Source organism: Ischnura elegans, chromosome X (genome assembly GCF_921293095.1).
Source record: "Ischnura elegans chromosome X, ioIscEleg1.1, whole genome shotgun sequence".
Classification (NCBI taxonomy): Eukaryota; Metazoa; Arthropoda; class Insecta; order Odonata; family Coenagrionidae; genus Ischnura; species Ischnura elegans.
In genome coordinates this window covers 62,017,980-62,040,888 of record NC_060259.1, presented here as the reverse complement: position 1 = coordinate 62,040,888, position 22,909 = coordinate 62,017,980, and the positions used below count along the sequence as shown (strand labels likewise).

Sequence of the window (22,909 nt, the reverse complement as noted above, 5' to 3'; positions counted from 1 at the left end):
AACGAGGTTCCACTGTATGTGGACACCCTGAACGTGATCATAAAATTTGCAAAACGTGCTTGCAAGAGTAATGAAATACATAATTTGAAGCCGCATTTGCTGTGCTTCAGTGTAATAATGTCTTTTCTGATTCATTTTTCACTGATATATGTTTTCAACCAATTAAAATACGACATACACATTTTATTGTAAACAGCTGTACTTAAATAAAGAACAGAAAATTATTTTTAGCCAGATATACAACACAGTTAGGTACCTTGCAAGATTTAAATAAACAAAGATATCCATTAACTACTTACGATGGATGGAATTAGCTCCCATAAGCATAGTAAGAACTGGCATCTCAGCAACTTTTATGTCATAAATTTCTACTTCACCATTTGACAGAAGTACAAAAAACTGAGTAGGTATGAGAGGAGACCATTCAGCATTCATAAACCAATCTCTTCGACGATATACTTTTCTCCTCCAAACAGGCCAGATCTGCAAGTTGGAGAGAAAAAATATCATCCTCTGCAATTAGTCCCTAAAAAAATATCACATCCACAGTTAGCACAAAATTTAAATTGACGAAAATAAAACTTCTTCTTTGAACTGCATTTATGATGGTTTGACCCAAAATACATACCACACAATTTACCCCTCAGCAGTGAGGAACATTTATGTAAGTGCATTAGCAATTATGGGGAAAGGGTAGAAGGAAAAAATGATTTCTTTTCTACTGTCTTTAAATACTTTCAAATGAATTTACAACTAAGTGAGTATCAATGGTTCATTGCTTAAAACTGTGTCACATGATGATGTCAAGATTAGGTAGAAGTATAGACAGTTAAAATAAAATAAAACACTGTCAGTAGGAGCTAAAATAAGGGTCCAGTATAAAATGTCAGTGTGTACACCTAAGATTTAGCATAATGCAACAGCTTCGGGTTAATGAAATCAAATTAAATTTTGATTCCGGTTACATTAAACCATCCTGCAAATCTTTATATAGTAAATCTCTTATGCAAAACTCGCTTACTCTCTAAGCCACACTGGCAGTAGGGTGGTGATGGACACCAAAGAAAGGAAACAGCTTTAAGACTGACCTTTAACCATCATTAAGTTTTTCTTATGTAGCTCCATAAAATAATTGATAAAATTGATTATGTAAACAAATTTCTCTAGATTTCAATTTGCATTCAGTTTCTGTAACTTTTGCCATAAAAATTCATGGATAAAACCTGAGGAAATAGCTACAATTTACTACATTTTCATCAAAAACATAGTTTCCCAGTCCGAATTTTGTTGGAAAACCTAGGATTAATGTTAAGCAGCCAAAAATGCATACAGGTCCCAAAAATTAACTCTCCATCATAATGTCACAGCTAAAACTCTCATATGCATAGGCTATATAGTTTATTCAAAATTATTTAAAGATTCTATCCTATTAATTTACACCTACAATTAATGCTTATTGAATGAATTTTTTTTAAACTTACCCTAGGTTGCAATGGAGCACCATGCATATGGATAGAGTAAACGGTATGGTACCAAGGCATATGCTTCAGCCTTTCTTGGTAGAGCTGAAAACAGGAGTATCAAACATTAGTTGTTTCAAAATGTAACAGGGCGTCGAGCCAATCAAAGCAGAAAAATTCATGCATAATTCCAGGTTTTCAAGGGAAATTTTGCAAAATTCCAGATTAATTTCTTGTGATTACTGCCATAGATATGAATTTTAAAAAACCCAAAACTACTTCAATATGTAATTTTAAATAATATTATATTTATGCACTATTTTACTTTCCTAATTTAATGTCTTACACCTAGCTATAGATATTTTACCATTAATTTATAATAGTCTCACTTGGCAACTCAAGACATTTGTCATAATTAAAAGAGTTATATAGATAAGCATATGTTTTCATGAAATTGTATCAAGTAAAAATTCTACTAAGTTATTGCACTTAAATTTACGACAAACGCATTTTAGACCAGAAAATGGGTGTTGAAATGACAAAATTTTATGTAAAATTAATTAGAAATTAAAGGTTTTGACATTCCCGGTTGGAACAAAAATTAATGGCTAAATCATGCATTACTCCGAAGACTAAAAATTCACGCATAAATCCTGATTCTACCAGTTATCCCGGTCACCGGACAACCTGCTTATATGCTTATTCGACACTAAAATAAATTACCAGAGAAAGCATCGATTGGCAATCATTTACCCTTTCCTGCCAGCACCTACAATTGGCAAACGTTTTCCATGCTACAAGTAGCATGAGAATATTTTAAACCTCTCTGTATGAAGCTCTTTTTTTGAGGTGACATTTACGGGCTAAACTAGTTACCCTGGTATTTTCGTCCCTCAGATTTGGGACCCAGCTCAACGGCGCCCATCTTAGGGGTGCCCATCCCTAACCCCAGCAACTGGACTACACCCTCTAACTCTATCATAGCACGAACCCACAGTCACATTATTGTGTTACTGGTGTTTTTTTCAACCAAATACTGCATTTGATTTTCAATAATTTACTCTTCTAAAAGAATAACTCACATTTTTTAAGCATTGTGGAATTTTAAACGGATTTCTAGTGTTAGTAACAACAAAGTTAGTAAATAAAAGGTAATAAGGCTATAAGTCCGGAAGTCGGTAATTTTTAAAAGTAACAGAAGCAGGCGTTATATAGTGGAATGACATTCTAAGTTTTAAAAGTAACACAAAGATTCCACAGGTTTATTTTCCGTACAATGCGTTTTGACCGTTAGGTCATTATCAAGTACAATAATGAAGGGGACCCCTTCCACCTGTCACCCATCCGTTCTATATAAATACAACCCCAAAACCAACCATTCATTATTGTACTTGATAATGACCTAACGGTCGAAACGTGTTGTACGGAAAATAAACCTGTGGAATATTGCCATCTTTGTGTTATTTTTAAAACCTGGTAATTTTTAACGTGAAAATTTTGTTTAAAATTGCGTTCACACAGAAAAAAACAAATAATTCATTTGAAAGTATAAAAAAATTGTATTATGCAACTAAATATATCATTCAAAAAACTATTGACAAAATATCCACCATGCAACGGATTCCTGCCGTGAGGATGATCATTTTTGACTGAGAGAGTCGGGCTTAATTGCCGAGGAGTGGCCCTAAGGAATCGCTAAGCTGGGTCCCATTGCTACCTAAGCGGTCATTTCCATTCCCTCGTATCGGCTAGAGCCGACGTCCGCTCGTTTGCATTGAAAAATCTGCGACAGCTATACCTGATGTCAGGAGTTATGGTTTTGAAAATTCCCGTCAGCTCCACCCGAAGTCCGGCACAAAACAGATAGCGAAAAACCAAAATGTTAAAAAAAGAGAATCAAGAGGAAATATGTTGTAGAACCTCATTAATCTATTTTCTTACAAAGTCATGGATGTTGAGTTTCAAGATCCAAAGTTTCTTTCTAATTTTTTAAACACTAAGGTTTTGGCAACTTATGCAAAATCTTCCACAGTGGACAACATACTCAATTAAAATAAATACATACTGCTGACAGCAGTGGTGCAGTTTTGGGGGATAAACTCCCACCCCCCAGAGCTCAGAAATTTTTTAAAGTTGAACCCTTTCGGGCTGGACCTTCGTTGAGGGAAATTCTTCCTCGTTACGAGTCTCTTGAAAATTTTCTTTGCTCCCCTGTACGAGGCTTCCTCACGTCGACGGAAGGCAGTGGTTCCCTCGCTAACCATTTTTGGACCCAACTCAGCAGGGTGCCGATCCCTTTCCTCGGCCTCTGTCCCAGACCCCCGAAGGATTAAAAGCCCCTTAACAGCACGAGTCCTCGGTCAACTGACTGAAATGTTAACGTTTAATATATACAAATATTTGTTGTTCACATCGATTTTTTTACATTCAAAATGAATTTTGTGTTTTTTTCTGAATGTGCAGAAATTTTAAACGAAGTACTAATGGATTGACGGATTTAGTATATTTCTAATCCAAATCGACTGATGTGCGGTTTAAATTTTCTCAGCAAAATTAAGAAGCAATAGATTTTCCCAAATCCAAATCTGAAGAAATCGGGCAAGTGATATGGTAGAATATGGGAACTCGAAATGAAATGACATATGAGAAACACGGAATAATGTTACAACGAACTTTGAATTGAACCACAAAATTTTCCAAAAGCATTCATCAATGGCATCTTCGATTGTTGTTCAATAAATCCGTTGATATTAACCTTAGAATTTCGTTTGAAATTTTCATGTGGTCAGCAAAAAAAGATGAATTCATTTCTAGCATTGGATTTCAAAGGTAAGCAACAAATATTTTTTTCTTAAAACACTGCAAATAACAGTAATTGACCATGTGGAGAGGATAGGAAAGGGTCGACCTGAATGGCCGAAGAAAGGACTGGGCTCGCACTAAGCCGGATCTCATGGGACGACTGCGTCCGTGAGTCTATTGTGTCCGTCACGGTAACTTTTTTTCGACCTGTGCCGCACGGCTGTGGCATTCGTTGGTTAGGGTAGGAAAATTCATGCTGCAAAGGTGCTGCATTCGTTGGTTAGGGTAGGAAAATTCACGCCTCAACGGTGCGGCATTCGTTGTTCAGGGAAGAAAATAGTCACCGCACAGGTGTGGCATTCGATGCACCTGTGCCACTGAGTGCTCCATTATTTTGCCATTTTGGTGGCTTATTCATAAGCATTAACAATCGGGAAACTCTGGGACATAATATAAATTTATACATATTCTTGAGAATATTATCCTGTGATCAGGGTATTCAACATCAAATTGAGGGGAGGCGGGGGGGGGGGAGTATGGAATATGTGAGAGAAAGTCATTCTCCTGGGTAAACTTTTTTTTAAATACCCATTTTTTACGCATTTTGGAGACTAAAATTTCATTTTTCTTCATAACAACTGAAGGAATTAAACAATTTTAGACATTAAAGGATACAAACACTGTTGAATTAACAAAAAATGAAAATGTTTGATAAAATTTGGGGGGCAGGCATGAACCCCCCAATAAATCTGCCACTGTATGTGATTGTGCATACATTAATGAAGTGACTGAGTGAGGGAAAAAAGGGCTTTTAAAACAACAGCACCAAATGACACTGGCAACGCTTAAGCAACCTCAACCCAAAATTAAACCTTGGGATGCGGAAGTTCATGATTTTAGCTGTCAGCCAGTGTAGAAGAGACCCCCTGTGCAGGAGGCATCCCCTGCCACGATGGCTGATCTGGTAGAGGTAAGCCCCTTAGCAATCCTTAAAGTGAGAGAAAGTGCCCAAGTGGAAGATATCCAGGTAGCAATAAAAATTTTGGGTAAATGCTGCAGTCAGCGATCAATACATATAAATACCTTCCCGCACCCTTAAGGGTTAACAAGGCTTAACCCTAATAGATTCTTCGGAAGAATTAGTTTCTGAAAATGCATATTAGTCGATACATAAATTTTTAAGTGTAAACTGACAAATTTGCCAAAAAAGCCCTGGTATTCTTCAGCATACCACGCAAAATAGGCTGGCACAAGAAGGGTTAATAATAATAATTGCATTCCTATCACAATTTTACCATGTTATCTTACCTTTGACTGTTCCTTCCAAATGCATAGGGACTCTTGGCTGACTGAAAGTATTAGATCATCTGCAAAGCGGCTTCGTTTCAAACACAAAATCATCCCCTCATGTTTGAAACACTGGTAATGCATGTGCTCCTCTGGAGTAAATATACAAGAAGTTTTCCATGAAAACAGAAAATTACAGCTACAAATTGATTCAGGAGGAGAAAGCTCTTATATTTAATGAGCAAATTGGATCCACACTTGAGCGAAAAAGTTCAAAAAGCAAATTTACGTTTATTCCAGTGAGATAAAATGAGTAATTTAAAAATCTATATGACATATTAATTACTAGAAGAAAGAGTGATACTAACATATTCTATGAATAAATAACATTTATGCAAGAAATAGAAGTTTTGTAAGCTAAATAATCATTTGTATTGAGCACAATGAGAAAGCAACCAGAAAAAGAATTCATTTGATGGATGGAACGTTTTATTTACATAACTGTACTATTTAATGTGTAGCATTTTAATTCAGTATGAACATATTTTATGAGAAAATAACACCTATAAATGTATGCCAAACCATACTTCTCAATTCCTAGAAAACAGTAAAATTCATATGCTCTTCAAGAGAAAATTTAGTTTGACAGAAGTAGCAGGGGTAATACCATTCCTTCTGAAATTTACATAAATTTTTTACCCCTTTGCTGAACCATAGGGGCCAAATTTCTGAAAGGTGACTGCAATTTCACGTTGCAATTCTGATTCTCAAAAATAATTCAATAAAAATAAATGCATTCAATAGTCAGTACTTTATGCTACTTAAATTGCTTCAGAATTCAATTTCACCGAAAGAATGACTACATTGGACATTGAGAAGTCTAAATACAAGATCACAACATAGATGCCAGCATACTGCAAGTATTAACGTGTGTACACCACTACACATTAAACACTGTCCGGTTCTATCTGGGGGTAAAAGACAAAAAATGTGGTCCATTTCAAAATCATGGATACCAACCAGGAATTTTTTTTTACCATTATCACTGATCACTTGATGAATATAGAGGAAAATAATATGTATCTGAAAAAGCAAAAAACATTTTAACCACCTGTAAAACCCAAAAAAACATTCTGCCAAGTTGAAGATGTTAATGGACATCAGCTTTTGGTCTGTTCAGATGGGTACAGTCACTGGGGAAGAAACTGGCTAAGTACTTCTGGCAGGTTTTTTTCAGCGTTCACTTGCATTAGGTGTGGTGTTCATGTGGTGTTGTTACATTAGGTGTGGGCAAGGGATGGTCATTTGCCAATGAATACCCAGTTTGGGATTGTTCAAACTTTTAGATTGTTTAGTTTAAAGGAATTTTCATACTGAAGCATACTGTCAGCCTAAATGTGCTCATAACTCTGTCCTACGGTATCTTCTATTCCCAGATCTCTTATGGCGTTATACTCTGGGGAAATTCCTCTAGAGCAAAGAATATATTCTTAATTCAAAAAAAGTTAATTAGGTCCATATGTAACGAGTCTTATAGGGCACATGGTAAACCTCTTTTTCAGAGACTGGGAATTCTAACTTTTCATTCTGTGTATATTTATAATGCTGCGCTTTATACTAGTAAACACCTTACTGAATTTAAAACAAATAAATTTTATCATTCGTATAAGACAAGAAGTTGTGATGATGTGCATGTTTTAATGTCAAACCTAAGTGCAACTTCGAAAGGGCTCCATGCAATGTATGTAAAGTTATATAATAATCTGCCACTAAATATTAAAAAGGAAAAAAGATTTTTGGTGTTCAAACAACAAGTTAACTCTTATCTACTAGATAAATGTTTTTACTCAGTAAATGACTATCTGGCATCTACTCATTGATTGTATTTATGTATATACATTTTCTATGACGTGCCCCATATACTTACTTTGGTCTACCTTTTGTATTGTATCTTTTGGGCAAATAAATATATTCTATTCTATTCATAAAAAGGTACAGAGAGATGTGGGAAAATATTGGGAACTTGTTGCCATTGTGGAAGGATATTTGAGAACCAGCATGAACCACCACAGGTAGAATACCTTCCATCACCAGGAGATAGAAGACAAAAGTACCTGCCTTCCACAAAAGAAACAACCATAGACATCAGTTGAGAAAGAAACATGGCTTTCCCAGGGTATTCCTGGCATAAAAATATCACACTACATTAAGGCTTATCAGGCAAACCTATTTGAAATGGCTTCATATTGGTCCATACACTTACCCCCTTCAGGTATCAAATATAATTCCTTGTAAAAATCTGGATTCTCCAAGCCTTTCTTGAATTCATAATTAACAGTGTCAGGCAGCATGCCAATAATGTGCCCATTAGCAAGTCCAGCAGTTATACATGCATGCATTATTGGTCGCTGCCTCTTCAGAACTAAAGTTTTGAAAATAGAAAATAGGAAGCATTTCATTATTGAAGACAGTCTTGGCTCACCAAGTGCTAGGCGTATGAAACATCAATAACAAAAATTAGTGCTTTACAACCTACATGCCAAGATACTACACACGTTAAATAATTCCCACCTAAAAGAATGACATTACATTTGGCCAAATAAGAAAACCTTGTTTTCATTAAGCAAAGAATAATTTTTACACAAGGACAAGAGTTTATAATTAATGACAACAATATTTTACAGATGCTTTAATGGAGCATACATTACAATGCATACCTGGTGGCATTGCCCATAGCCAAACCCAGAGAACACAATAGGAAAAATTCAATAGAGGACCATCACTTGTCTTAAACAGGGGAACTCAATGGTCTGCCCTTTACAGCATGTACTTTCTCACACAACCATATCTATCTATTTTTGCAGAATTGAAACAGGATTTTTCATTGAATACTAATACCAATTAAGCCACCAAAACATCCTTCTCCCCATACGATTTTTGAAGAACGAGATAAGCATGCCAATAATACCACAGAGGGGTGCAGTGTAGGATGTGAAAATAATTTCTAAAATAGGTTTTTTGTAATGCTTCTTTAGTATTTTATTTCAATTGGAAATAAATTGTGAGGGTGTGCAGTAAAACTTTGATCCCATAAGCCTTGATTTTACAGAACTTACTGATGTACCAGTCTGGCTAGTACACCAAGCAAAGTCACCTCTTCTGCAACTTTTAATTTTAAATATGGGAGAGCAAAACATGCCATTATCCATCAATTGTCATTTAGTGAGTGCTAAAATGTATCTGTTCTGGCCTTGCTTCATTCTACAAGGCCTAAGGAAGGTTTTGACAACGTAGCATAGCTGGAAAAGTACCCAGGTGATGTGATCAAGAGAGACCTCTGGTGCAGAAGGTAGCTGAGGAACATGAGTGTAGCAGTTGATCAAGGTTTGACTTTGAGGATTTTGGAGAGTGCATGGCAGTGGCGGATACAGATGGGGAGCGTGCCCCCCCCCCCCCCATTGCGGGGTCGCCTGCACTGCCGAACGTTACAGAACCACAAATGTAACTTTTTTATGCTTAAGATGGCAATGTCTTCTATATTTGTACAATCAGTTGAAATGAAACTTTCTTAAACTTTGGATGTGACGTCATTATTTTTTATTGCAATGAAAGTAAAGGTAGCTCAAAATATCTTTTGCGCCCCCCTTAAGTGTATCCACCACTGGTACATGGGAATACCTCATAATTGGCTTTCATATATAAGTCAACTCTTCCGTTGTCGCGTTTGCCTACCAATTTTTTTCCGACTCATTGTGACCTATGATCCTAATGATACCGAAGGAGATATTTTTCTGTAAAGAACATTCCAAATATGTTAACCTACACTTCATCGAAATCCTCTTATTTCCCTAGTTTCATCCAAGATGTTTTGAAAAATTAAAATCCTTGCTTTTGCCATCAATTTGGCCTTCACTGCAGACATTTTGTGGTCAAAATTGTTTACAACTTTTGTTTATGCAAAGAGGGTTTCAGTTGTGATCCCCATGTCCGAGGACACTTTGTAAAAAAAGTCATGGCACAAAATTCTGCCTTCGTATGACTTGAATGTTCTGACATTTTAAACCCCTAGAGGCTAAAATTTATTTCATTATTTGACCTCATACTACGGCCAAAAGGTCCAAATAGCTAATAAAAACTCTGAAAAAAAAATTATAGACTAATAACAATCATGTGCCAGATTTCATAAATTTGGCACAGTAAAAATTTGCTAACATTTAAGGTGAAAAATAGCTTTTTAGAACTTATAACTCCATTAGCACTCCTTTCCAGGGTCCAAAATGCCATGGCCCCTCATGTTGTCAGAATCTTCCTATTGGTGGCCTCGATCCTACCAATTCTACCTCAATTCCCTCAAATTAATTACATTGACATTGATTACATTTGATAACATATTTCCACTTTCACCTCTACTTCTGAGGAAGGAGGTGGAGCCACCAAAAATTCCACAAATTTTCTGAGAGCTCATACAGACATACTTTTTCACTGAGTTTTTCCCAACCAAGGTCTTATGAAAACATGCATACATGGGTCATTCCATCTCAAATCAACAGGAAGACAATTTTGCGGTTAAAAAAAATACGATTTTTACACACTCAGTTTCATTTTTTTCATATTTTTGCCAAAATTCATGCCTCGAGTCATATCATTCTTTACATTTCTGCTTCCAACATCGTAGAGCCATGAATTTTAAGTAATTTCAAAGCTCACACTTTGTTCAATACATTTAGGTAATAATTTAGAAGATTTGATCCTATTTACTATTATTGTTAAATGTAACAATTTCAAATTTGTCCATCAACTTTACTCAAATACTTCACCCCAGAATTGGCCAAATATCATACATCATAATCTATACATATCTACCATACTATTCCCAGAGAAAAATTGGTGGTAGCAGTTCATGTAAGTATATATTCTTAACCCTTTTAGTGATATCCTTCTTCCCGGGGTACAGTCGAAAAATGTGGAGGGTGTTTTAATAAAATGTAGCAACTAGGAAAAATAAACATTATATAGTAAATTTTTAAATATCTTTAAGTGTTTTTTTTTTTAATTGATGAGATTAAATTGGACAATAATCACAACATTTTTATACCTTTACTGATATATAAGTTTTTTTTATTTCAATGTCCTCAAATTTAACAACAATAACGTAAAAGCCGATATATCGGCACGCCGCACTAAAAGGGTTAAAACACATTTAGAAACTTTTGCATTTTACTTCCACAGGACACTCAGTACCAAAGGAGACCAGACACTTTGTTCTGTACAGAAGGATATTAATAATATTAAAAGTTAGTATTATACATTACCAACAGTCATGGATTTATATTCAATGAAATCGGTTTCATATACTCCAGGAACCACCCATTGTCGCATGTTATTAACACTGACTGCAGTCACTGGAATTGGGTCATCATTCAAAAAGGCTAACACAAACTAAAAAAAATGATAAGTAATTACACTTGAGCTAAAATGCAATTAAAAGCGTATAAAAATACTGAGCACAAAACTAGAATAAAATATGATGTAGCAATAAAAGTTGCACAAAAGCCCACAGCTAAAATACTTGCTCAGTAGAAGAAGAGGATAAAAAATGTTCAAAATTGGTTCCACTCAAGTGAGTAAACCAAGAATGACAAAAATGGAGAGAAAAAATTCCAAAGCATAAATGTTACGCCAAAATTTGTAAGCAAAAAATTTTCACCCCAGTCACTATATCTCAATGTATAGACAATGAACAGCAGCTTAGAAAAATGTGAATGAATGGTACAGTCAAGTAAAGCAAAAATTTTACGCCAATTTTTGTAAGCTAAAAATTTTCACTCCAAAAGCCAGTCACCATAACTCAATGTGTAGACAATGAACAGCAACATAGAGAAATGTGAATGAATAGTATAGTCAGCTAAACTTTGGCTCCAGTTTAAGTACCGTATTTCTCCGAATATAGTCCCCCTCTGAATATAGTCCCCCCCCTAATTTTGAGGCTTCAGTCTCGGGAAAAGTTAAAAAAAAATGCGTTTGAATATAGTCCCCCCTTTAATTTTACCACAGGCATTTTTGGAAAAAAGGGGGACTATATTCAGACATATACAGTATGTCAAATTCACACGGCAACTTCATATTGATGAAGTCTTCATGGGAAATCAGACGGGTAAGGATGGACATTGCTGCCAATGTTTCAATGGCCTTCTCTGCCATCGTCTTCCGGGGAATGATTTCCCGTGAAGACTTAATCAACAAGATTCGCCAGGAAAGTACCATATCCAGCAACTTCATACATTTTGGCCATTTCTATAATAGATGATGCAGTAAGACAAGCAAGAGGCTGGGAGGTTAGAGGAAGAAGTGGGAGGAGGGAAGATAAACATTCGGAGAAAGAATTTTTTCTTTGCTGTTGGCATAGGGATAATCAAACGCTAACTCTTAACACTGGATGGAACAGACCCAACATTTTGACAGGTAATCTCTATTTACTGGATCATATTGCCCAGAATTTTTTTCCTGTCACCTTCATTTTTTTCTGGCTTGTTTTTTTTCTATGGTATGTATTCTGTTGAAATATAATTTAAAGTTTCACACAGAAATGGAGCTATATCATCTGTCTACCTTTAAAGACCAATACCCGAGAAAAGGACTGGTTAAGCATTTCCACTTTATTTGTAACAGAAACGCATGTTTTATTAAGGAAATCACTACACAATATTACGTTTGGCCATTTTAATGTTTTAGTTAGCGCATTTTTGCATTTAACATTCCTTATTACATTTTGAGTGGAAATAAGCCGCATGACTGCCATGCCGAGTGGCATGTGGTAGGTCAGGGCAGGGAATGCAAGAGCTAAGTAATCGCTGTTCATTTAAAGTTTTTTATTGCAAAACGATCGGTAAAAAATTACACAGTTGCATTTATAAATAAAGGAAAAGGTTATATTTAATAAAGTAACCAATTCAATCTAACATATACGAGGAAATATTTCAATTATTAACTAACAGTCAAAATGATGGGTAATGGTCCATCTAAGCACTCATACAACCCTGGTCCTTCCTGTGTTAAGCTCCTTTAATATTCATAAAATTCTGTAGTAGAGAGAGACAAACAACAGGACAAATCGCAAAAGTAAGAGATAAGCAGGAGCACTCAACGCAAATAAGCTCAGTTTACATTCTTTAAAAAAGGGTTATCTAATTTTGGCATCACAATCAAAAGTGGATTCTTATATGCTAATGTGCAAAATGGACTGCCTGCCTCTGAATTCAGTAAAATATAAAATACTTTGCAAAACAGTCTATTCAAGTGACGCTGGAGAGGGCACCTAGTTACTCCCACCCTCTCCCATGATAGAGAGACTTAAACTATGTAAGGGATCTCTACATTTTAATTGAATTTCAGAGCATATATCAGCTAAAAGATGCAAATTCAACACTAGTAGAGAGACTGAATGCCGAAAACCCAAGAATAAGGAGTAACACTAGGAGAGAGAAATTCCAACAGGTTTTCACAGACATTGATAGCAGGAATCAAAAGCAATGGTATTACAACCTACAGAATTAGCAATGAGTGGTGATTATTAAGGGTTGCTTTTGATTACCATTAAAATAAAACCTAATTGCCCTCCTCAAGTAAAAGCAGCACAGAAAAAGATTTTACAAAAGTTATCCACAGCAAAGAAAATTTTCAAAATACAATTTCTATTTCTACACTGATTTTGTAAGTAAATGATATCATGAAGATACTTTGACTTTGATACTCAAAATGTGAAACATGCATCATGTACATTTAACCAAAAATATTTTAGTATAATCCAGCCCATTGATTCAGCCACCTCCAACCAAACCCACCTCAAAATGTAGAGTCCCTCCACAGGTAAATCCTCCAAAAAAGTCTTTCTGGCTACAGCCTCGGCAATGATAAAAAGATATCACCATTAAATATGCCACTAAGAGAATAACTTTCAATTGGAATGATTGCATGAAAATGAGTAAAAATGTGCTGTGAATACACACTTCATAAATATTTGTAACATTGTGTAAAACCTGTCCCAGTATAACCATTACTGCTATCACTGCTTTGACTTTCTTTTTGAGGAAGAGGACACATATTTTATGCAATAAAATTTCTCAGTCTAGCTGACATACCTGTATGGGTTGCATGGTCCTATCATATTGATAAAATGGATGAACGTCACGGCTAACAAAAAATGCTCTTCTTAGACGATGCCTCCAATCTTTCATATTAGGATGTACAAACTGCAAGTCCCATATACCAACAGTTCCATCTCCAGATGCTGTCACTATAAGACCTGATCTTACTTTACAGCTTACATCAATAGTGCCAACATCGAGCATCTAGAAAAAATAACACAGTTTGAATTTAACCAACCAATAACTCCCATAAATAGTACAAATAAAAAGGTACTTCATAATAACATAAATTCACCAAAATTGACTGATTGAACTTGCAGTACTCAATAACTTTCAGCATCGAGTAGGTGCAATAGGCAGAGGTCCGTGAAAGTGGCTTTACTTTTTGCTAAAATTTGTTTTAAAACTACTTGATTACAGTGTTATAGAAAATCTTGGCAGTGTCATTACAATGTCACAATTTTTGCCGATTTCTAGGCATTTCATTATAATTTGTCACTCACTATAACTAATCATTAAACATAACATTTAAACACTTTGGATTGTACTGAATTTCTGATAACACCAAATGAAGGAAATGGTTCAAGTTCGTCAAATCATAGAGTGAGCAAGAAAAGGTGCCCCATGAACACTTCAATTTAATAATAGTGTCTGTGAGGAAGACTGTAGCAAAAATTAACAAAATGTTACTGAAATTTGTTTTCAATTTCACAGTACTAATCTAGACAAATGTGGAGAGAAAAATGCTTTTCAGAGAAGTCTGTCATTTTAAACAAAAGCTTGCCACAGGTAAATCTGCAAAACAAATTAAAATCCAAAGTTAGACTTTCTGTGTTTTTGCATTTGAAGTACATATTCAAATGCAAAAACACAGACACAAATTCCATGGATCCAGACTACTGCAAAATAGAAATACGATACCAGGAAAATGCAACCATGGTGAGGATTTCAGCATTTTCTGGCTTCATTCTTCTCCTTTTTTTTCCATTGAAGCCCAGTGGAGTGTCGAATATCCGAAGATCCGTCTGCTAATAAGTAGAACTCTCTCTCCTCCTATCCTCTCCATTACTTCCCTCCTTCCCCCAACTGCTAGTGCTTCCGGCCAGCGGCCGTATTTAAGTCTACAAAATTCTTACATTAGGCCCACCCTTAAGGTTTTCCAGCTACAAATTTCCACTAACACTGTCTACTGCATCACAGTGAGTGATGCGTGCCAGGTGCGTGACCTTAGGCCGCTGTCAGACAAGACGACTTTCCGCCGGCCACCGTTCACGGCATGATGCTGTGAAATCCAGAGAGTTGTCTCATCTAAAAGCCGCTTCAAAGTAGAACTGTGTGTATTTCACGCTGAAGATAGCCATCACCGGCTGGATTGAAATGAACACTGTGATGACCACGGCGTGCTGTTGACGGCGCCGTGCCATCAACAGAGCGATTCAACTCGCTTGAAGACATCCATAGAGACCTATGGTTATTTAAAAGCACAGCACTGTGCCATGGACGCAGCGAAAGTCGGCTTGTCTGAAAGCCCATCTGCTCTTCTGAGGCCGTGTTAAATTTCTTTCAGCACATCATTGATTCAAAATATCTAATTCTTTGAGAGAGAAGGCATTTTTACGAGAATTTTAGGATTGATAAATGTGAATCAATGAGAGAGGCTGTGATAAATTTAACAGCAAAGTCCGGCAGAGACATCACTACAGCGCCCAATATTACACAAATACAATATGCGCGAGACAAAACAATCCAATTGATCTCCGAATCATAATGAGATAGAGCAAATGAACGTCAGCAGCATGAAACAATGAAGGCTTAGGCTTAAATCAATTATGACTCATTACATGTGTTTTTTTTGCTAATTTGTGTAAAAATAGCAAAAAAAGGGAAATTTCTTTTTATTTACCGATTTCACGGTATTTCACTTTATTTCACGATATCGCGTCTCGCAAATTTCACGGATCTCTAGTTATAGGAAATTACCTTTTACGAAGATCAATAACAAGATCTGTGAGACCTTCAGGAAGATACCAATACAGTAAGTAAATGGAAAGTATACCATATATTTTATGGATAGTATACCACAGGTGAGAACTATTGCTAGGCATGGTTTCTGATGGATCACACCCTCAGGTTCATATTCATGCTAAGATGGGCTTGGACTGTTCATGAAGAAATGAATCTTAAGTTCACTGTGATTATGATCACATGCTCAAAAACTTAGCTTCGTGTTCAAAGTCAAGGCTAGCCCATGGCCTGCATGTATTGAACATTTTCCACACAATTCTTGACTATAAAATAATGACGATATTCACCAGACAAAAACTGTCAACTTCAGCGTAACAGACAAGTAAAAACCTGGCAAATATATTACGCTTTGGTCGACTGTCTTTACTTACTAAGCTCGATAACTTTTCAACATTGTTAGAGGATGTCTAAAATCACACAGTGGGAAAATTTAGCCCCCAACTGCCAGGAGGGAACGATGCAGAGATATTTCGATTCCATGATTAAAACAATTACCAGTCACGATTACTGCACTAAAGCAGCACAGAATACAGCATTATGATTAGGGTAAATCATTTGAAAAGTAGCAATAAACATAAACAGTTAGTTATAAAGTAATCCCAAATTTTCGACTATTATCGATATTCAGCAAAAAGAGTAACATCCCTTACCCTGCTATTACTTGGGACCCACTGCATGTCATAAATTTCGTCACGGTGAGAAAAAACTTCACATGACTCGATAGTAATGTATGCAATAGTAGGTGGAATATAAAACCAAGGTACAACTTCACTCTGTAAAAGAACAGATGAACAGTATGTTAATAACGGCAGTGCTCCATTCATAAAATTCATGAAGGATTTCAACAAAATAGGGATAAAATTTTTTGTTAATTATTTAGAAGCTTACACTGAATAAGGATTTCATATAATCAATGAAAATGGTTTCAGGAACAGGATAGATATTCATGTCCCATATCATTATTTGACCACGAGTATTACTTGCAGCAAGAAGAGTTGGATAGTCCATATTGTACTGTAGATGTCGAACTTCAGTGTCAGAATAAATAATCCTCTGAAAGGCAAATATTCATATATGATTAGTATGTCTATATTTCTATTTCAGTTTAACACACCCATAAAACCAAAAAACACTCCAAAGGTAACTACGATTGACTGTAGAAGAATAACCCCTTAAAACTTGTCAGGATATCAGGAAGTGAAAAAAAGAAATTTATTCAAAAAATAGAAAAATAAGCAATTAACAAATTAGTGGTCACTTACAATGTGGGAGAGGAGCCCAAGTTCCAACAAAACCTCAATTACCCATATGGCTTCACCTAGAGCATAGCAATGAATAAATGTATAGTTCAGGTGAAGGCTAGGCAAAATCTGTTGTTGTCTCAAATAAGTATGCTAAACTAACTGAAAAATAGCTATTTCGTTCATAAGCAGATGGTGAAAAAAGTTCCATTACTTCAACAAAAGCTTACAGACAAACTTCTGTCCATTAATTTCATCTTTCTAACAATATTCACAGGGAATTAAGGGTGCAAAAAATATTGCACATTTTTTAATTTAGCAAAGATTAAGCACTACATACATTTACATATAGATATGCTTTGCACAATTTCAAGATTAAAAACAATTACATGTTTCATACGAATTACCCGTAAGTTTTGATTTTCCATGTCTTTCCCTGGTATAAGCAGACAAAAGCAGATTTTACTGTAATTGAATAAACCACCTCAATGAAGAAAAAGGCCAGTCAGCAGAGCTGCAGCATCCATAAAATCTGAGAGTGGAAAGAGCTAACATTCATATCAATATTATTCAATGGAAATAAATACCATTTTCTGAAAGTCATCACGGGTTATCTTCCATTCAATTATCTCATGCTCTGGATGTGGTTCATACTCCAAAATTTCATCTTCATCTGGACCAGGATAAACATGATAGTAATCTCTTCTTTCAGTGATAATAAATCCTCTATGGGCGATGGCCACAACATCTGGAAAATAAGAACATAATAGAAGGACTTCAGGTTTTTCTGGTGAGTAAGGTGAATAAAACACTCTTGGGCTTCCAACTGAGTCATATTTGGCTCTATGCCAATGTTTTGACAGCTTATTTCACTATTGCCCTCAAGGACCAACGCATCGTACTCTAAATAAACCTGTGGAAAAGTGCCATCTCTATTTTCTTTTGATAATTGATGCTAATGGAGAAAGCTGTCGAAACGTCAACATGGAGCCAAATCAGACCCGGTTGGAATGCCTGAGTGTGTTTCATTCAAGAATATATCTGCTTGAAGTGAATTCATAATACTGCATTTGACACGGAAATCATTTGAGGTTACATGAGAAAAATTATATCCAAGTATGTTAGTAGTCAAAAAAATTCCATGAGGGATCAAAACAACCTGTCCAACCAAAAATGTAATACCCTTTAAATTATTACAGAAAAGCTGTGGAAGAACACAGAAATATTAGGCAAGTACCATCATAAAAAAAGGTTGAAATGCAGAAAACACAGCATAACCAAAATATTATGAACATGGATATAGCAAATTTTTCGGTATTACAAATAGTTTTTTGCAGTCCCGATGAAATTTACATGTGAACTTATTGGGAAAGCTTTGCTACTAGAAAATTTTAACAATTAAAAATGAAGACAGATATAAGTCAGTTTTCATACACTTCTTATAATATTACGGAGAATGGCGAAGAGAGGAGGGGAAAGTGCCCACAGGGAACGAGTCTTGGGGAAGAACGCAAACCTAGAGCTTAGCTCCGCTGCAAATGATAACTGGCTCAAGCCACAATGCCATATCTGAACAAAATTGTAACATGAATCTTTCGATGTTTACTGCCAGGACCGCGTACTTATTATTTAGTCCCTATTTTACTCTTTGTAACGATTGGAACTAAATTTTCAGTCACCAGTGACCATAATTTTTGTGCCGTAATTAAGATCAGTTTGGATGGAGGCCCACTAAACTTTACCTACACATGCTGCTGCCACCAAAATCTGTAGTAGTATGCACCATAACTTCGCGTGGGAAGAAGACTCAATGCTGCATGATGGGCTGTCTGGTGACAAATCAGATTAGCAACTAGAGCTCGCAAAATATTATAGGCACTGCGGTGAGGCAGTTGTACGACTTCAAAACAAAATTGAAAGATGACAACATATTTCATACAGTGATTTATGATTTTGCTATGAAATAAGAGAAAGCAATGGAATCACCCAAAACATGTTGGCTGCATTCTGATTGGTCACGAGCAGGAATAGGAGTTACAGCTTCCCGGACCTGCAAACAGTTTTCACGTGCGTGCCTATTGACTTTAAGAGCACTCTGAGCTACTGGTTTCCAAACATTGCGTGCGGAGCTGGAATGCTGTTACGCTCAGAGACCGCATACGTTCTAGTTGCCTCCTGGGCAACCTATGCGCAGCAGAACTTCATGCAATGGTATCTGGTCATTTAGTTACCGACATCACACAGTGGTTTGACTTATCCTAGTAAACTGCTTTCCCGGATTCATATTAACGACCCTGTGCATTGCGGAGTAACTGATGCACTGCTCTCAGAAACTAACCCTTATGATCGGAAACTCAACATTTACTCAATAAGGGAAGGCAAAACATAAATTTAATCATAGTTCAGCATTTCCAATTTCCCACACCTAAATTCTGAGTCATAATTTAAATCGACAGAGTAATTACTGAGACATAACTTTACTTTACATCGAAGATACCATAGTCCATACACCAGTGCGTCGCTGCATGCCGCAAACATATACCTGAATGTTTATTGAATTAATACTACGGCCGATGGAGAAGTTTCATTCATAGAAATCACATTTACATAATGGTAGGAAGAGGCTAGATATAACCAGCTTCAAAGATTGATAGAACGTGTGAATCATGAACAACCAATATCTTGACATCTTTTTAAATTATAATTTACAAGTTAATAGGAATAATTTGTTAATTGAATTTTATCAGTTCCATTAAAACATATAAACATAACAATCAACAACACAGTAAAAAAAACTTGGTGAAACAATTTTAGCTGTGGAATGATGAATTCCACCATAATGAACCCACTACTTTTTGGTTCCCATGAGGAGGTGAAGGAATCCTACTACTTCAGTCAGGGGCGCAGCTAGGAATTAAGGCTGGGGGAGGTTTTAGGCACGACTAATACTGGGGTGTATGGGGGTGTGGAATACCCGCCAGGGTAAGTGGGAGGTGCGGGGGCACTACTTTAGAAAATTTTCAAGATGATGACAATATTATTTATGCTAGATAATAACATCCTTCAATGCTAGACAATAACATCCTATTGTTGAAGGATGCTATTATAGAAGTTGTGGGAAGTTTTATTAAAAGTTATATCAATGCTTTATTTGGATCTTAAATAATCATGGAATTTTAGTGGACGAAGCGAACAAACTATAGAACTTAGCTTAACTTTGTAGATTAAAAAAAGATGTTTTATTTATTTTTTACTTCTTTTAATCAACCGTAGAAACTATTTTCTGCTAGTTCAAGAGGGAAACTAAATGAAATTAAGGAATTAACAAAAAATTAGCATTGGACATACTTAGAGCTCAAAAAGGCTAAGAGATGTGACTACTTGTGACGTCAAACACCGGGAAAAACTGGCATTGCCCGGTAAAACCTAAAGGTTTCATTTTTTCCATAAAAATTCTAACAATTTCTACGTATTCCCTCGATGTTTGAGTAAAGAAAGTACGGTAGGGTATAAAATTATCGCATGAGAAAGTATAATTGATGCTGTGGTCCACTCCGATTACTCCAAATACGCCAATGCACCGGGGCGGAAGACGGTCGGATGCCGCAGCTGACGAAAAGCTACTCAACACCCACGTCGACTACTCTAGTGGTCGACTCCTATGTATACAAAAGCTGAAACACCCAGTTCAAGGAATTGTATTGACTAATCCACTTTAAATATGATGTTATTACATAAGTTCAATGATAGCGCCTCCAGTCGGCAAATTTCTGAACTTACTGGCCTCGACAGCTCTGTAATCGAAACTACTCGACTCGACATTCGTAATACTACTCGAATCTCTCCGATCGAGTACTAACTACTCCGCTCAACTCGAATTTTCGAGTACTCGCATATCCCTACAAACACCCATATCCTGAGCAGGGATAAACCCACTCTTGTTGGGCTCGAACCCATGACCCAAGGATCAGCAGGCAAGGACTTTACCCTGCCACCTCCGGGACAATTTAAAATAGTAAATCCTTTGGAAAAAAAATGTGCAAAGTCGGGAAAAGCATTTCAAAAAGAGCCAAAAAAAATATGGAATTAGTGGGAGCTTCAAAGAATAATCACAGGAGTGGCAGCAGAAAAGTAATGAAAAGCAAAAGAATGGTTAAGACAAGTAAAATCAATGTAATCCAACAAAACTTACCCGTGTATACTGGATGCCATGCCATGCAAGACACGGTTTCCATACCCTCAGCGTCAAATAGGATGAAATTCCTCTCCGTTGGATAACCTTCAAAGCTTTCAAGGTAGTGATACCCAAAATAGAATGGGTCACTATATCTCATAATGTATCCTATAACTCCCGCACAGTCACATGGTAAGCGTTCCACAAGCATCATTCCACCATAATAATCGCCGCACAAACATATACCACGGTTCTCTTCCAATTGCCAAGATAGTCTGTAATATAAATTTTTTACAGGATTACTGCGATTATAGCTGGCTCCTGTTCAAATGTACAGTAACTTTCAAAAGTTTTAGGACAAATTTTGTGGTGCCACTTCTGCTTCTAGAGAAATTTTAGTTTCCCTAACTCTTTTTGTTTTCCTTGGTCATTATACGAAAATATTTCTCCTGCTCGTGATGATAAATTCATAGAAAGGGAGATGCTACTTGCTAATTGATCATTCTGCCTTGATTTATTTAGAATTTAATGATTATTTTGTGTGCATTTACTGCGTACTTGCCTCAATTTTCACTGTTGGTTTTAAATGTGTCTACAATAATACCTTTCTTTCAAGTAGCTGCGATGGACAAGTGGAGTAAATGTGCGACTGAGATGGCGGTGATTGTGAGATCGAGTCACGGATGTGGAAAAAATTGGTAATATTTTTTTCAAGTCGTTCACTCATTTGTATTTTTTATATACAGTCGGATCCGGATTTAACGTCTTCGCATTTAACGTTTTTCCGCATTTAGCGTTTATTTTTTGGGTCCCGATTCATTCCCTACTAGGACAATGTAAAAATTATCCGTATTTAGTGTTTCCGCATTTTGCGTTTTTCCGCATTTATGGTCGTAAAAATTTGTCCCGCTCAAGATTTTTTTGCCCGATTTAACGTTTTTTCATGACGGTACATCCAAATCTTCGAAATTATGCTCATCAACAAGAACAGTCTCATGAAAGTTTACCAAGAGTCGATAGAATCTACCGGGGAACGCTTCTTCAACTGCTTTCTTCCGCGAGCGCAGCGCTGCGACCTTCAACTCGCAAGCTGGGTCTTCTCGTAATGTTTCGCTCCCCTTCTCATCCAAACACCAGGCACTTTTAGTATCAGATCCGATCTAATGGAGCAAAGTCATCCCTTAATAACCTCGAACTACCTTATCCTTCACTTCTTGAACTTGACTTCGATGATACGTGACGACTGATGACACGAGTTATCCTCCGAGGGCCGCTACAATAATGGTTTTCTCGTTATGTTTTCAATTGATGGCTTATGCCCCTTTCAACTCTACTCCCTACGGGCAGTCGATTATTAGCCCAAAATTTTTTCAGTCGGCTACTTTCTCTGTTCAAAAGAGGAGGCCCAATATCAATTGCGCAGTTCACTAGAAGATTCTTTCTATAATTCATTCCAAGGTCAGTTTCCACGGAGGAACAGCGAAAGAACAGAGGAAGTGTTTCCCCTGTCATGACCGTGAGTGAGAGCATTCTTTCCCTACGGAACAACATTATTTTACATCGTAATTTAGACATCCCGGAGCCAATTTATCGACATGCGGCTGGTTGATATCGCTGTCGATTCAAAAATCTTTATCTGGTGCTAATTAATGTCAAAAGAGAATGACAATCGGAGTTTTGACGAACTATCACGGTCCATGGCTCTAAAGAAATCGCTCATACTAGAAAAAAAATCACCGCATACTCACGGAAGAATAGATGAGCGCGGAAAAATAC

At 36.4% G+C, this 22,909-nt stretch overlaps 1 protein-coding gene across 2 annotated transcripts in view; it reads right to left on the bottom strand.

The window, feature by feature from the left end:
- LOC124171047 overlaps positions 1 to 22,909 on the bottom strand; it is a 64,319-nt gene that overhangs the window by 15,775 nt on the left and 25,635 nt on the right. For both annotated transcript variants that reach the window (XR_006867632.1, XM_046550196.1), the window contains exons 7-16: positions 21,152 to 21,408; positions 17,547 to 17,707; positions 16,607 to 16,771; positions 16,369 to 16,491; positions 13,688 to 13,897; positions 10,862 to 10,988; positions 7,813 to 7,971; positions 5,571 to 5,701; positions 1,482 to 1,565; positions 300 to 483 (exon numbers count right to left, since the gene is read on the bottom strand). Coding sequence is in view for 1 of the 2 variants with exons in the window: in XM_046550196.1 (XP_046406152.1) it covers positions 300 to 483; positions 1,482 to 1,565; positions 5,571 to 5,701; positions 7,813 to 7,971; positions 10,862 to 10,988; positions 13,688 to 13,897; positions 16,369 to 16,491; positions 16,607 to 16,771; positions 17,547 to 17,707; positions 21,152 to 21,408 (1,601 nt within the window). In the remaining variant the exon portion in view is untranslated. The remainder of the gene's footprint in view (positions 1 to 299; positions 484 to 1,481; positions 1,566 to 5,570; positions 5,702 to 7,812; positions 7,972 to 10,861; positions 10,989 to 13,687; positions 13,898 to 16,368; positions 16,492 to 16,606; positions 16,772 to 17,546; positions 17,708 to 21,151; positions 21,409 to 22,909) is intronic.